The sequence below is a fragment of the Lonchura striata genome, chromosome 6, assembly GCF_046129695.1.
Source record: "Lonchura striata isolate bLonStr1 chromosome 6, bLonStr1.mat, whole genome shotgun sequence".
Lineage (NCBI taxonomy): Eukaryota > Metazoa > Chordata > Aves > Passeriformes > Estrildidae > Lonchura > Lonchura striata.
The window spans coordinates 59752055-59768629 of record NC_134608.1 but is presented as its reverse complement, the minus strand read 5'-3'; the positions used below and the strand labels follow the sequence as shown (position 1 = coordinate 59768629).

Below are 16575 nucleotides of genomic sequence, written 5' to 3'. Positions count from 1 at the left end.
GGCAGGGCATGCCCACCTGCTTGCAGGTGTTTCCCAAGTCTTGGCTTTGTGTTTTTCTCTATTGATTCTCTTTTTCTGAGGGCTTCCAAAATCTTTCAAATGGTTGATTCTGAGCAGGACAGCACAAATCTTTGTTTCAGGTGCTTGGTTGGAAGATTACTTGATTCATAGACAATTTAAAGTTTTTTGGTGGTTTTTTTTTTTTTTTTAGGTGCAAGTTCTTCAGTTCTTTTTTTCTTCATTCCAGCATATTGTGATGGGTGAGAGTGGAGGAAAGACAAGGGAGAGGGAAAGAGAGAGGAGACAAGGAATCTTCTGTGGCTCTCATTGAAATATTTGGCTGCAAAAATATATTTTTTTTTTAACTCTATATTATTAATGAGATAAAACCAGAATACATCACCTGGCCAATTATTTTTTAGAGCTGCAGTCCCAGAGCCCCTTTTCCATGGGACCAGCTGGATTAGGAGGAGTGGGCAGCAGCACCAGCTGGCACTGCGGGCTGGGACAGCTCCGAGCTGCGTGGAGCTGGGAGAGCAGCATCCCTGGGACAGACCTCGTGTTCTGATGGCTGCAGTGCTGTGGAGACAGGGCTCCAGGGATGCTGCTGCTCCTCAGGGACCCAGTGCCACCCTGCTCTTCACTGCACCTGGCACTCGACCCGTGTCAGTGATTGCTCTGGATAGATGTGCTGCAGCCACAGAAAGATTAGGAGGAGTAATGTGACCTCAGTGGATCATGTGCCATGAGATATCTAGCAGGAGATATTTCAGAGGTGAGAAATTGCTGTTAAGTAGTGATTAAGCTTGGGTTTGCCCTTTTCTGCCACTGAGCTTCTGAGTCTCACTCTGTGCTCACACAGTGCAGGCAAGAGTAGAACTCCACAATAGTGCTGGAATGCATCTGTTTGGAAACAGAAATTGAAAAACATCACTTTTAAACTATGTTGCCAATTATAATAAGCTAGGGTGATTATTGTGAGTGACTATAAAGAATTTGTGGGCAGTTTTCTGAAGTTTCCCATGCTGGCCAGTTGCTCCCCCAGCCGAGATGCTGGGCTGGGTGGACTGGCCCAGGGCAGGGATACACAGCAGAAACAAACACTCCAGGACTTCTCCAACATTTCTCTGAACTTCCTTTGGTTTGTTTGTCAAAGTTTGGAGGTTGTTATGGTTCAGTCATGTCATAAATGGTTGCTGTAAATTCTCTTGGGAGGAGATGGATAAGGAGCAAAGGATGAATTTCTGAGTGCTTGCTGCAGTTCCCTGCCAATGCAGATTCAACCAGTGTGCCAGGGGCTGCAGAGCACAGGCTCTATCACCTACCAGTGAAAAAGGGGCAGTGGGAAAAAAACCTACTTTTACATTATAAATGAACAAATGCTAAGGTAAGGCGGAATTAAATTCCAATTTCTAGTCCCATTTGGCTCTCATTTCCATGCTGGTAGCACTGCAGTAGGTGCAGGAGTTGTGCTCACCTTTGAGTGAGCTGATGCTGAGAGTGCTCTGTGGTGTTAGTGATCCCCATCAGAATTAGCTATCATCTGTGGTTTCTGATTCTTTTCACCCTTAATTTTTCTTTCTTTTAATGAGTCCTAGAGGAATTATCTTTCATTGAGAAAAACTCTTGGTTTCTGCTCCTGAAACAAGGTCTGAGGGGACTCTCCATGCATCTGCAGGTTGCTGAGCTCTCTGTGGCTACTGGGTTTCAAAATCCCCCCAGAGAAGAGCATCAATACTTCACCTTTATACTCACTGTAGCATGTGTGGGCAGTGCCAAGTGAGGATCCCTTCCTTCTCTGGTCCTGCTGCTGTGGTGATCTGGTGGTCCCTGGATCCGGGTCACTGTCACCGAGCCAGGCTCACGAGCTGCTCGTTCCACTGCGCACGCACATCTGGAGTGTGTGAACGACCCCAGGAGGGACAGGGGCATTCAAGCCCCACTGAAGCCTCTGTGGTGTTTGGACAGTTGTGTGGAGATGCAGGGACAGTGTTTAATGACACAGTGATTTAACCCATCTATTGCTCAGAAGCTCAAGTGGTGCCAGCTCCAGTCACACTGAGCACAGACAGAGATAATGAGCTTACTCAGTGGCTTCATAGTTTATGTTACTGCTGTCAAATATTTTCTTACCAAAATAATTGTCTGTCTAAACTGCTGAGTTTATACAAGTCCATTGTAATTTGTGCAGTGATTAAATATTAAACCAGAGTTTATTTTCAGAGGAAATAAATTTAGAGCAGACCACTTTGTTCATAGGCAGAGGATCTCTGCTCCTGTCAGCTAGGAGATGGAGCAAGCATTCTTCCTTCTAATAGAATAATTATTCAAAAATGTTTGCAAGGATCTCTTTGCAGAATTTGTGCTCATGCTTTAGTATCATTCTTTCATTTCAAAATGTAGGTAAGATTTTGCAGATTCAACAGCTGACAAAGGGATGCGGGTTTGCAAAGAAAATTTGAAGGAAAAAGGACCCAATTGCATGTGTGAGAGTTATTAATCTGTATAGAAATCTAAAACTAAAGATGCTTTGCCATGCCATTTAATTTTAAAGATTTTTTCTAGTTCTTAAGCAATTGTAACAGTTTAACTTCACAGAGACCTGAGGTAGTGCTTGCAAAGCAAAAAAATAACATAAGATTAGATACCATCAATTTCTTAAGCATTTTTAACACACAGCAGAAAATGCTTTTATTTTAATAAATGGCATTTTTAGCATTAAAGAATTTTGAAAAAGAAACCCACTTATTTTAGAAAATGTTGAGTATGCCTTTGCTCTTGCAGCATAAGGCAGAAAAAGAGCTGGACTCTGGGGTTTGTTCAGGTGTAGCTACTGATGCCTTGGCATGTGGCCACCTGTGTGTGTGTGTGGTGCCACATGAAACCTAGGAAAACGTCTACTTTAACTTTCCTGTCATTTTCATACCATTTCCTGTGTCGTTCTTCTCCTTTTTTCCATCTTATTAGCACGGATTGGAACCTTTTTTGGGGAAGGGACAGATAATCCTTTGAATACATAGTGTTTCCTGTGATCTAATGGGATGTTTGCCCCTGGTGTAAAGATCTCCCAGGCCTGCACCTCGAGCACGCTGAGCACATCATTAATCCAAAGTGTGTGCTTGCTGAATTTCCCCTTGAGCAGGCAGCAGAGATGTCTGTGTCTTTGTGCTGAGTGAGTTTGATGTGCTCTAGTGGCCGTGAGTGATGAAGAGGAAGGAGGGATTCTCTTTGACAATGTCGCCAAGTCTGCCATGGACCCCTTTGACACCTCCTCGGGCTCGGTGCAGCTCATCGCCATCAAACCCGTGGCCCTCCCTGCTGTCCATGCTGCTTCAGAGAGGAGCCAGGAGTCTGCCATCATCAATGGGGAGGTAAGGACTGGCTGAGAAGTGTCTCCAGGTGTTTCCTTGGCTACAGCCACACGTGGAATGATTTTAAGCCTGTTAGAGTTGAGAGCTGCTAGGAGCTTCTCACCTTAATGCTGTATAAAGTTCCGTTAGCACCGTGGGCTCAGAGACCTGAGAATTTAAGATCTGCTGTTTCACAATGCACCTGTGAGTGCCTGTGACCTTGGAAGAGGTGATTTTCTATATTCCTACCCTCCCAGTGTCCCTCTCTCCTATTTAAAAAAGTGAGTAATGAAGGCAGAAAGCAGAATAACATCTTTTCCTATGTGAACTCTGTGGCTGGGTAGGAAAATATGCATAGATAATCTGGATGCCAAGTTGATCTTTCTGTACTGAGCAGTATATCTCAATCAGAGTGAGAAGGGGTCAGTGGGACCATGGCCTTGCTCTGCTCTCCAGCCTGTGCACAGAGGACGGGTGCAGTTGGTTTGAAGGAAAAAAGTGGGATGGCACATATGCCTGCTCCAGATTCTGGTCAAAAAGCATGCTTTGACTGCAATACTTATGCTCATGTTTTGATGTAGATTTAATCAAGACCAGTCCATTTACAAAGGACTGAGGCTTTTATGAAGTAGTTGAACATGATGGGAACAAGCCACAGAGGTGCCTTGTTTACAAACTGACATTGCAACCATCATGTAATCAGCTAAAACCAGTTTAAAATCAGCAGGGAGGGCTGCTGCCAGGGATGCTGTAAAAGAGCATAAGTCCCATGTGGGCCTGGATTATTGCAGCCTGTTGTGCTCCGTTTCATACTTGCATTTTAAGTCCTGATGTACCATGTAGCTTCCAAGCTCGGAAAAAGGCTTATTTAGTTTTCTGCTTCTCTTTTCTGTAAGGCAGCAGGATGACACTGCTGGTGCTGTGTGCACCCTTACACACACACACTTCCTGTAGTTTAGGAATACTGTAGAATTTGACTCTGGAAGCACAAAGCTCAAGTAAATCCCTGATTTCCAAGTAGCTTGCAGTTTGAAGCGGGAGGGAAGTTTTTTCAATACTTAGGAGAAACCATGGGACTAAGCTCTACCAGAATGGACCAAACACCCTTTTTTTTTAAGATTCCTCTCTGACAGAAGCCCATAAGAAAATGCATGAACAAAATAAACATTTGATGACGTTTCACTAGAGTTCTTCCCCAGCCATCAGTGATGACTTATTTAAGGTTTTGTGTAGTCAGGGGGATGTCTCTGTACCCCAGCAGAGTTTTCACAGGTGAGCCGTGGCCCGAAGCACGCGCAGCGTTGGGTCACGGCAGTTGGCTGACACCACTCGTGTTTTTCCTCAGTGGGTGTCTCTGAGTCACTGTTGTAATGGTACACAGTTTTTTAGGCTAAAATTATTTAACCATCTGCCAAGCCATAAAAATGCAGCGGCTCTGTTCACTTGCAGTTCCTCGCTGCTTGCAGATGGCACGGTGTGCTCCAGAGGGACGACACACGCGGCGCATCGGACAGGCGCTGCCGAGACCCTTCGGAGGTCGCCAGCCCACCAGCAGCCCTGAAACATCTTCTTGCCTTTCAGGTGAACAAGGCTTTGAAGCAGAAGTCTGATATAGAGCACTACCGCAACAAGCTGCGCCTGAAAGCCAAGAGGAAAGGCTACTATGATTTCCCACAGGTGGATAATAGCAAGGCGCTGACAGACAGAAAAAGGATGTATGAGAAAAACCAGAAAGAACTTGACCACATTTTGGATCCAGATGCAGATGTCTCATCGCCATTTGCTGAGCCTAAGAACAGGTGAGACTTTTTATTTGCAGTTCTTCATCTGGGAGGAGAGTTCAGGTCCTGGGAGTCAGAGGGGGCATTTTAATGAGCCGTTGTTTGTTGTATGGTCACTGGTCCCTTCTGCTGTATGAAGAATATTCATACAGCCCATGGAAAACAGTCTCTGGTAAAACTGTGGTGTGGTTAAAAACAAACAAGTGAAAAGAAAAAGAATAAGGGAAGGGACTGTTGCAAGTTCTTGTAAGTCATTCTGAAAGATAAACAGAAAAAGTGGTAGTGTTATTGGTGATACTCAGAGCAGACTTTAGGCAGGAAGTAAGCATTTGAATTGGTTCTTTTTCAAAATGCAGTGGTGTTACTCTTTTGTCATTACTTTAATCTGAATATAACTGTTGCAGAGGGAATGAGAACAGAACCAGTGAGTTGTCCCTGTACATCCTGCAGTGATAGCATCTGTAAGATGTTGTGTGTGCCTGTTCTCGGTGATTTTCCCGTGCCTTTAACAGAGAAATGCATAATTTGCTCATCTGTCACGTGAAGCTGGCATGTTGTATAACATTACCACTGCTTGATTAACACTTCACTGTCTCCTGAGGATGGCATAGCAGTAGCATTCAAAACCCCGTTTTAGAAGTGAGGGGGCAGTGCAGGTGCTGGCTGTGCCTGAGCTGCTGCCGTGGGTGGGTGCTCGGCTGCTGGTGCTCTCTGAAACACAAACGGGCACATTGGAAAGAGGAGATCACACCAGTCCTACCCCAGGAACAGTACAGTGTGTAGATCCCTCTTCCTTGGACATTCTGGAGGCATGAAGGATGATCAGAGAGTGTGTTTGCTATTACACCTTGCACAGGAGGGCTCTTACTGTAATCGGGGACTAAAATCAGTTGATCCAAGGGAGAAAAAAGGATACTGAAGCACCTTTCCCCTGGAAATGGCCCTCACACCTGGAGGTGCAATCTTGCATCCCATCTCCAGAGAAGGTCAGACCAAAATTTTCCTATGAGCATGAATGGACTGCAGTCAAAGCATTGCTGGTGACACAGGCATTGCACACAGTGCAACTGCAGGAATTACCCTTGGGGCACAGGCATGAAAAAGATTGTAATGGGAATTACAAAAGCATTGTTGGCTCAGAATATGGGCAAAAGCTGAGGTCAGATGTGTTTCTGTAGATCTAGAGCTCAGTGGCTGAGGGATACTGCCCTGGAAGAGCTGTTTGCCAGGGCTGCTCTGGTCACTGAAGAGAAAAGATGCTGACTCAGTTGTGGGGTATGTTCTTACTGGATGTCCTGGGGCACCATTTCCTTCTGCAGTTTTCCAATTTATTGTGCACCAAGAAGGTAAGAAATGGAGCCTGTCCTTACATGGGAGCCCTGCTCTGCACACTCTGTCCAGGAGGTGCAGACAGAGCACTGGGAACCCTTGTTGAGGAATGCATTTAGTCCAGGGAGCTGGAACATTCCCTCAGCACACTGGTGTGGCTGTGACTGATTGAGGCATTAATTTGGATGCTCATGATGTGTCACCTGGCTCACAAGAAGTGTTTAAAACATTGAACTGAAGCTTTAGCACAGCCACGAGCTTTTTGTTAAATGCACTGATGTTTGCTCACATGCCCGTGTGTGGAAGATCCCATATGCTTTTTTTTTTCCTGTGTGTTTTCTAATGGGTTGTGTAAATTTGCCACAGTTTATTTGAGACAGTGATCCCTGGCTGACATAAAAATGCTGGGAGGCAGGTAAGCTCCAGTGGAGGAATGATTCCAATGATTCCAGCTGCACCATGAAAGGCTGGCTGCTGCACTTGTTAAATGTATTATCTGTATCCCCACATGAGGAGAGAGAATCACTTCTGATGCACTTTCTGTGAAGACAGAACACTTAATGAACTTTATAGGTGCTGCAGATGTTTACAAACAGAGTTCTGAATTCTGTGCTAAAATTTCCACAGTAAAACCAGGAACTGAATTTGATTTGCTGCAACACACATGACAATTATTTTTCTAACAAAAATAAGATGGCTAAAATTTACACTGCTGGAGGAAAACCTTGGAAAATACTACAATGCTATGTGGGGTTTGGCTATAAATGAATCAACACAATTGCATTTCTGTAATGAAATAAAATTGCTTTAAAAGTAGTCTGGGTAAGCATATAATTAAAAAATTGATTTCTATCTTTTTCTGTTTTGAATCATTTTTACAGCAATTAAAACTTCAAAAAAATTGCAATTTTTAAAATGATAGCACTAAGAACTAAGTCAAAGATTTCAAAGTTTCTAGGGAAAAGGTCTATTCTACTCTTTTCTGTTTTGTATATATTCTTCTAACTTAAATCACATTGTTAGAGCACTTCCAAAACATATCAGAAAATAGGGATGCAGTTGATTACTTAAGATTACATTTATATTTTGAATTAATTTTAAATTGTATTTAAAAGTGATTTACAAAGCATTGCTGCTAAATGATTTAATTTTTTCCTGAACAAAGAGTTTGTGCTCTAGGTACCTTTCAGTCCTCATGTTTTAAAGCATTCCAGCTGTGTTCCCAGAAGGCACTTCCTAACCCATTTGAATGCCAGTTGTTCCTGTTCATACCTCCTTTCTCATTAGTAAAACTCTCTTCCATGAGGTAATTGGCAATCTCAAGGTAATTTTTAAGAGCCTACTGATGATATGCACTATTCTTGGATTTTCTTTAATAGTTTGTAATCAGGTCAAGAATCTGCATGTTTTACAGAGCTATATGTTTGAATCCCTTAGAAAATATATCACAACTGCCTCAACTAAGTATTTTTTGACTTATTGTAAAACATATGAACTTTTGGAGACCTTTGATGTAAGAAGATGATGATTGTCAGATCTGATTACCCTGTGCATAACCCTGTTTTCTGGTAATATCAATGGTATAGTCAGAGAAAAACCATATAGGAAGAAAGAATTTATTCAGTTTTATTTTTGTGGGGGCAACTTATTCCGAAAGCTCTGCTTGCCTTCTGCTTTAACAGTGTATTTGGGACTTTCAAACATGAGCATGGTGATTTGTGATCAAAGGTCACACAGAAGTTTTGGAAAGTTGCCTTAAAACTAAATACATGCCTGAGTAATTTATTTAATCAGAAGCGTGAAATTGTTTTTTTTTGTCCTACCTTTTATCCTGTCTGATCATGTAAATGTCCTACTTTCTGGATTCCTGCAAACCAGTTTCTGCTGCTCTAACCTGTCAAGGCAAAAAGTGCTGTTAACAAGATCTGGAATAACTGAAGAATTATTTATCAGTGAATTAATTTGGACTGTTTTGTCTGTTCATTTCATTGATGTTCTTGAGATGTTAAACCATGGAGTGACTTGAAAGTGTGACTTCAGACATAATAGTGCACCTTGTCCTCACTATGAGCATTGGCAGGTCCTCTGTGTAAAATAAGCAGCACAGAGACATGTTAGATGACCTGATCTAATTTTAATATTCTGAATGGAGTAATGGCACAAGGCAGAAAAATAGCATTGCTAGGCAAAGATAACTTTGTATCAGGCTCTAGCAGTGTAATTGCTGTGTTAATAAATGAAGCTGCCATGCCATTATTTCATCTGTTACTGATCTGCTCCAGGACCGGTGCTCCTCTGGAGAGTGCAACAAAATGAGTTAATGGCCTGATACAGTATGAGAACAACTCAGAACTCTGCTGGTGTTGAAGTAGCCTTCTTAAAACATGCAGCTTGATGAAACATAAAGTTCCTGTACCACCATTTGGTAAACCCTCCTGCAGATATGTACAGATATGCTCTGTATTTCACAGAGGGATGCTGCATTTATTTTCGTATAACCAGCAACAAGCGCAGAAATGGTTTTGTTGGAGAGATTACTGGGTATTTTGGGTATTCAGTTTTATTCTGCCTTTCTATTCCATTTGCTTCCCCTTGGTTTGGAGCAGCCAGCAGTGGAAGCTCAGTGCCCAGGGATGAGCAGCACCTTGTCCCAGTGGAGCAGCAGGAAGCACAGCCCTCTGAGAAAGCTGTGGCCAGTTATCAAACTGGCTATTTAAAACCAGCATCTTGCAAGCAGTTTCCTCCCACTGCTGTGGCTCTTCCCTTTGCTGGGGGTTTGTTTCAGTGGAGCATTTTTCTGCTTCCGTCTCATTGCTCAGGATCAGCAACCAAAATCTCTGCTCCCCATCTGTGTGTGTGGGAGATCCTGTTATTTTTTATATGTTTTTTTTTTTTTTTTTAATGAGTTTGAATCATATCAGCTGAAGTTAAAGGAGTCCTGATATCTTCTTTGGACATATTTCATCTGACAAGCTCCCACATACAATGTCCGTGTCTTTTATGTAACTTTTATTTTCCTTAAACCATAAAAAAACTGTTAATCATCTCTTAATACAGTTATTGACTTCTAGCACTTCATATATGTAGAAAGAATAGAAAGAATATTTTGTAACAAAGTGGCATTTTTATGAACACCATAATTTTAAAATAAAGGTGAATATTGACAAGTTCTTCCTGTCTTTTTTTTTTTTAATTTTGTTTTTCTATTTTCTCATTTTGTGTTTTCTAGGCAGCCACTGAAGAACTCAGTGTACAGAAGCAGGCAGTCCCTGAACAGTCCCAGCCCAGGGGAAACTGAGATGGATCTCCTGGTGACTCGAGAAAGGCCGAGGCGTGGCATCCGGAACAGTGGATATGATGTAAGTTCATTGGCTATGGGCAGAGAAATTGCTCATCCCAGTCTGAACTTGCTCCTAAACCCAAGGAACTATTGACAAGCCACAAGACTTGAGATATTTAGTGTTACAGGAGTTTATGTGCACTCAGCATCCTGAAAAAAGCTCAGACTCTTTCATGTACTTTATCACTCTACATAATTTTACAGTCTGAAATGCAAACAAAATGTTTGCCCAAACCCCATTATTTACCAAAATATTAAATTTTGAATGTAGGTAGTTCTTCTAAGTGTGTGGCTACTTGACAGTGAGCTTTCTTCATTGCACTTAAAATCCTTTGTTTGTTCTGAAGAACAGCCTCTTGATTGAGAAGAATGAACAGTCAACTTCTGGGATTTTCACCTAAGTCCCAATGTCAGTGTTTTGTGGAAATCCTCTAGGGATAGGTATTTTCCTCTTGCTCCCATCAGAACTGGGAGAGTTTTGTGCAGGTAAATGTCAAACCCAGCCAGAGGGGATGTTTCTTTCTGGTCCAAGGAGCTCATGCAGCCAGCACAAGGCAGAGGAGTTGTCTTGTGCAGTCTGAACAAACACTGGGTGCAAGTTGACACCGTGTGAACCCAGAAGGAGGATTAAAAATAGCCCCACAGTGGGGAAATGTTGAGTTTTTCAATCCTCTGTCACGTGTCCAAACTGCTATAGCTCAGCCCTAAAGATCAGTCCCTAGAGAGGGTCTAAACATTCTGGAAAACAAGGAAGTTCACCTGTGGTTGCCCATCCTCTAAACATTGTAGGTGAAAAATATTTTTCTTTTTGGGGGGCGGGGGGGGTGGTGGTGTTTAATTTTTAACCCTCTCTCTGCCAGGAATGTGTATTTAGCAAGGAGAAAGAAAGAAGAAAGTACCAAAGTTGGGGGACTGTGTTCAGGAAAGTTTAAACCTTCTACAAAATTCTTCAGGAGAGGTTGTAGTTGTCAGATTTCTGAAATGATTCCCTGCATTTGGACACTTCCCATCAGACTGCAGGAGTCATGTGGGGCCATGTGAGTGGGCTGACTGGTACACTGCTTTCTGAGCAATTAGGATGCCAATGCTATGCTAATAAAAGCTAGTTTTTCACAAGGGATATTTCCCTGGAAATCAGTGTTGAAAACATTCTGGGAGCAGGCACAGCAGCAGATTTTAAAAATATATTTCAATATATTGTGTATGCTATATATAAACCATATTTTAAATAAAATTTGTTAAAAACCTTGGAAGTAGATTAATGAGCTTCTGCAGATTCTGAAAGGTTCTCAGAGTAATTAGAAGCTCTGAGATGTGTGCACACAACAGAAGAAATTGCTTTTGCCTTTCCTTTGGTGCTGCAGTTGGGCGACCTGTCCCTGGCACAGTGCTTTACTAAGTTACATAAAATCCCTCTGCCCAATGCACTGCAGATTCACTGCAGTGCACCTCTTCCAGCTCTGAATGCATTTCCCATCTGAAAGCACAGAAATTCTGCTGGGAAGTGGGACAGGATATTGAAATTTAGCTGCCAAGCCTGAGCCTGCAGCGTGGGCTGGTCCCCCACTCCTGCTCGAGGCTCCTTGGAGCTGTGTCTGACAGGCTCCATCTCCCAGGATACCACTGATGGCTGCATCCATGGAATTCATGGATCTCACCAGCTAAACACCTCTGGAAATCTGACCTCTGAAAATGGGTGAGAAAGGGCTGCTTTCAGTGTTGACTCTTGTGCCCTTTCTGTTTCACACAGCGACACCCAGTACCCATTTTTGACATCTGATTTGTCATGTTAAATCTTCCAGCCTTCTCAGACTGCTGCCAACCTCTTCCTCCCAGCATGTTATTTAGCAGCAAGTCCTGCCAAAGAATAGTGGAACCTGCATTTTATAAGCAGTGCCAAAGAATTCAATTTATGAATCAAATAGTTTATATTGCCTTCATGTCAGGAGACTTTTTTTACAGCATAGAACGTTGTGGGGGCAATTTGAGCTGTTACCAGTATACACAGGTTATGTTTTGAGGTTTTTCTTCCTAACAATAATAATGCTTTTATTTTTAAAGAAAAGAGATTAAGATCTCCTAGATTCTTCAAGAAAACTCCTTAAGAATTCCTCACTCATGTGCACAACCACAAGGTTTCCTTTCAATAACAAATTTCTAAATGGTTTTCTAAAATACTTCATTCATACTTTTCTAAAAATACTTCATTCTCTATAATTAATTTTTGTGATATTTCTCTGAATCATGGTTCTGTTTCTCAGAGCTAAAAACTGGTAAAGACATGAAGATAAAGATATAATATTTTACATTTGTCCATATGGAATATGTAGCTTTTAGTATTACTTTGGAGTGTACATTCTACTGCTTGATGTTCTCGGTATATTATTTGCCTATATATAATTTGCCTTAATTCTTTTATAAATGAAACATTATTGAACAATATCTAGCTTTCCATTTTAAAGAATCTCAACAGCTTTTACTATCATCACCTTCAACTAGGAACTAGATTCAGGAGACTTTATTAACATGTTTATTATTTTCAACAAGTTCATGAACAACTGTGTGTAAAGTAAATGCCATAACAAAAGACACTAGAATCTCTATACTGCTCTAATGAGATTTATACCACGCCAGAAAATATTTAGGCTGCTTTTGCCTTAAAAGGAAGAAAACTACCTTATTATACACTTCTAAGAAATCAGTATGCAAAAGAATTCATGGACAGAATTTTGTTGATATGGCTAAATTAATGCAATGCATCCCAAAGGTTATAGATTAACGTTCCCATTAAGAATTTTTCTGATAAAGTTGCAGCAGCAGAATTATTCAAGAGGTCTAGAAAGTCTGTCTCTCACTGCAGGGTTTTATTTTTTTCTTCATATACCTCTAGTTCCTTCTATTGTACAGTAACTGTGTATGATGTTATGTAATGGTGGCCTCTATTTATGATAGCTACGTGTTTCAGTTGATAGGATAACAAAATAACAAATAGCACTCAGAAAGTGATAGGATGAATTGAAATAGATTTTAAAACATGAGGAAAAGAAATGATTATTACTTTTCTCCAAAATCTTCATGTCAGGTTTTATATTGATAAATCAAAGCTGCCTTAACTTTGGCTGCTAATACTAATCTTGTATACACGTGATATATTTTAAATATTCTGTGGGGGTCTAATGGCTTCACCAGTAAGTTGTAGCAGATAACCTGATTTATTTCAGCATTGGGCACTAATAGGTCTATGTGGGTTTCCACTCACATTTTTGCAAGCATGAGCAAATAGAAGAGCCATGGTTATTAATCATCCAGTCAGGACATTATGATTTTAGGGGCTCTTTGGCTGCACTTACACAAACTACCATTGCATTTTATAGTCAGCTTTCTAAAACGTGTCTGATTTTTATTTATTGTAGCAACACAAACACCAGTGGAATCAAAATGAAAGAATGAAATTATGGAAGAATTTTTAGTTGAAGATTTCCTACAAAGTTTTTCCATTTAAGATCATTTGGTGCAGTTGCATTCCCCTTCCCCCCAGTCTGATGTGTGTACCACTTGGGAAGCTTGAATTTCAGTGTGTGGTTTTGAATTTAGATAATATACTGTATTACCATGACTATGTAAGTTATGGTTAAATTCTAATGTGAAAATGTTTAACTTTTATCTTAATTTTTCTCTTCTTTTTTTACTGCCATACTTTCATTCAATACAAAATATAGCTATACTTAAAATAGAGAAAGGAAATTAATGTTTTACTTAGATTTATTATCAGTTTTCACTACCAGTGTGACTCTTTTCTGAGAGGCTGACAACAGAAGAAGAACACCAGTTTGATATTTCCCTCCGAAAAGGAATAAATGTATTTTACGATTGTCCTATAGCTTGCAAAATCTTAGGGACGCAGTTGCTTATCTATTCAGGTGTAGAAAAGCACTATTACAGGGGGAAAAAATATGCTACACTAGGAGCTACAGAACACTGAAATGATCAGGATACTGTTGGAATTTTTAACAAGAACATCCTGCTGTATTCTTTTATTTATGGCTATTTTAAACACTAGCACAGTTTCTAACCACATGCTATATATAGAAGGAGGCACACATCCTATTGCTCATCCCAGTTATCCGTCACAGTCAATGCATTTTACAGGTATTTAAAGAATTATAAGGGATTAGTTGCTGGTTTAAAGCATATGTTTTTAAAACTCTGGGCTGTAAAATTCTTCTTACAAATGGCAGATGAAGTGGAGTATTCCACTTTCAGCTTCTTGCAATGTGATGATTAATTTCTGTCATGGAGTTATAGTCAAAAAAAACCCCAAAGAGAAGATTTCTGTTTGTACTTATCTGTACAGATCCTAGGAATCAGCCTAGGAGTAACCCTTCAAGCCAAACTGCCCAAGCACTTCTGCTCGTTGGAGAATGTGCTTCATTCCCTGTTCCCAAGTTAACTTTGCATAAATACCTGTAACTCCTGTTTGGGGGCTGGGTAAGACCCCTGAGCTGCGCCAGGGTGTTCTCTGCAAAGGGCAGGCTTGAACTTCTGGTGTCATTGTGGAAGTTCAGAAAAACTCCTAAACTTTAGTTCTGCAGAAATCTTAATGTGAGAGCCTGAACAAAGGAATTTCAGTCTCTCTAGCTGTAATAATCTGTCCCTTGTAAGGGGTCCTTCACAGTGATGGCACTATTTAGGGAACCATACTCTTCCTGGCACAGCTGCACTGTCATTGATAACATAATTAAGACAAGAATTCAAACATTAATTCCAATTGTTTTTAAGTGAGTCATTGACAGCTTAATCTGCTGCAGTGTCCCTGCTACTTTTCCCAGCAAACAGTGAGGAATATAAAAGACTATTATACTCCCCTGCATCGTATGATTTCTTTCCAATATTTGTTGTGTGTCTATATTATTATGGCTGCTCTAATTAAAGGGATGGGACCACAGTTGGACTAAAAGTGATTTATTGCTCGGATAAACATCAGTCTCAAGGGCCGTGAGATTTATGAGAGCAAGCTGTCAGCCATAGCTCAAGTGTAGTCAAAAGTTCTTTGTTACAAGACAATATATAACTTTTTGATGCAATGGACAGTTGCCACAAAGTTTATTTTGCTTTTCTATCTTATCACCTTTACTTAATTCTACTGCAATGCAGATACTTTTATCCAATGGGCTACTATTACATGTACACACAGATGCTTCTGTTATAACATCTAAACTCTCAGCTTGCTCTATACAATCACACCCCTACATTGGAAACCCTTTACCTTATAAACCCTTCATCTTATTAATACAGAGCTGACTTACTTAAGGCATATTTTTGCAACTATAGAAACAGAAGTTTGATTTTTCTGCTTAACGTCTGTGTCACCCTGATTCTTAAGACTTTCTAAAGCCTTCTGAGTTTACATTCTGTTGGAGAACTTTCCCACACAATTTCTGTAAACAACATATTGTTTACATTCTTTTATGGGGCTGGACAAACTTGATGTACTAGTGGTTTGTCCAATGTCTTTGAAGAGGTGGCTCATTCACTCTCCAATCCAATGTCACCTTTGGGAAAGTATAAAAGTTGGAGTCAGAGAATAAACTTCCTTCTTTACCTTGCAAATAGCAGGTGGCTCGCGTCGTGCTTTCACGTGTCCTATAGTGACACGTCTGTGTATTTTATTTTTATATCAATGCAGGCTTCTTCCAAGGTTGCACATCAAACCCTCCTGTGGAAGGTATCTGTGGAAGTTTCTCTTTTTCCATTTCCCACACATCCCCATTGTCACAATTCCCGATTTGTGTGTGTTACATCTGTGTTTACGAATGTCGAAGCGGCACGAGCGCCGTCTTGCCAAGCCTTTGATGCACACTTTTCTTCCCCCCCACCAGACCGAGCCCGAAATTATAGAAGAAACAAACGTTGACCGCGTCAACGAGCCGCGGAACTACGGCAGGGCCCGGCAGGCCAAGGGCCACTCGGAGACGTCGACGCTGAGCTCGCAGCCGTCCATCGACGAGGTGCGGCAGCAGATGCACATGCTGCTGGAGGAGGCCTTCAGCCTGGCCTCTGCTGGCCACGGCGGCCAGCCCCGGCAGGACGCCTACGGCTCGGCCCCACACCTGCCCTACTCCGAGGTGGTGACCAGTGCCCCCGGCACCATGAGCCGGCCGCGGGCGGGCGTGCAGTGGGTGCCCACCTACCGGCCAGAGATGTACCAGTACAGCTTGCCAAGGCCCGTAAGTGCAGCTTCCCCTCGCCGCGCTGTAGCGCCACAAAGGTGCTTTGTGGGAATCCAGGGCTTCCCTCTGGCTGCCCTGGCAGGTCTGGGACCCTGGCAGGGGTCAGGAACCCCCCTGGACAGAGCCCCCAGAGACACTGGCTGTGATCTCTGGCCATGGAAAAGAGTTTTCAATCTTACAGGATGAATTACAAGCTCTGAGTGTTTGATATCAGTAATAATTAAGTGTGGCACGGGTGCAAAAGTAGAATTTTAGGATTCTAGATTAGGGGTCCAAAGGGGACAAGATGGAGGAAATTGGGTGTGCCTTGTCCTTTTTCTCCTTCTTCATGCCCTCCATGTTTCACTGTGGTGTTGGCATTTTTCTGTTGGTTCAGGCTGGGGACACACTGTCCAACGTAGGTGACAGATATTGGCACGTTCTTGTAAATCCAGCCCAGGGAGTTTCTGGTATTTAATGTTTGTAACATCCCACTGAGGGCAGAGCCCCACACGCTGCCCTGCAGGACAGAGCTGGGCAGGGCAGCAGAACATGTTAGAGATAAA

General features: G+C 41.8%; 1 protein-coding gene across 3 annotated transcripts in view; it reads left to right on the top strand.

Moving 5' to 3' along the window:
- KIAA1549L (KIAA1549 like) overlaps window positions 1–16575 on the top strand; it is a 134526-nt gene that overhangs the window by 95573 nt on the left and 22378 nt on the right. For 2 of the 3 annotated variants that reach the window (XM_031505078.2, XM_031505076.2), the window contains exons 15-18: window positions 3193–3371; window positions 4932–5149; window positions 9690–9819; window positions 15680–16027. In XM_031505078.2, coding sequence (XP_031360938.2) covers window positions 3193–3371; window positions 4932–5149; window positions 9690–9819; window positions 15680–16027 — 875 coding nt within the window. The remainder of the gene's footprint in view (window positions 1–3192; window positions 3372–4931; window positions 5150–9689; window positions 9820–15679; window positions 16028–16575) is intronic. The other variant, XM_031505077.2, reaches the window with a different exon arrangement.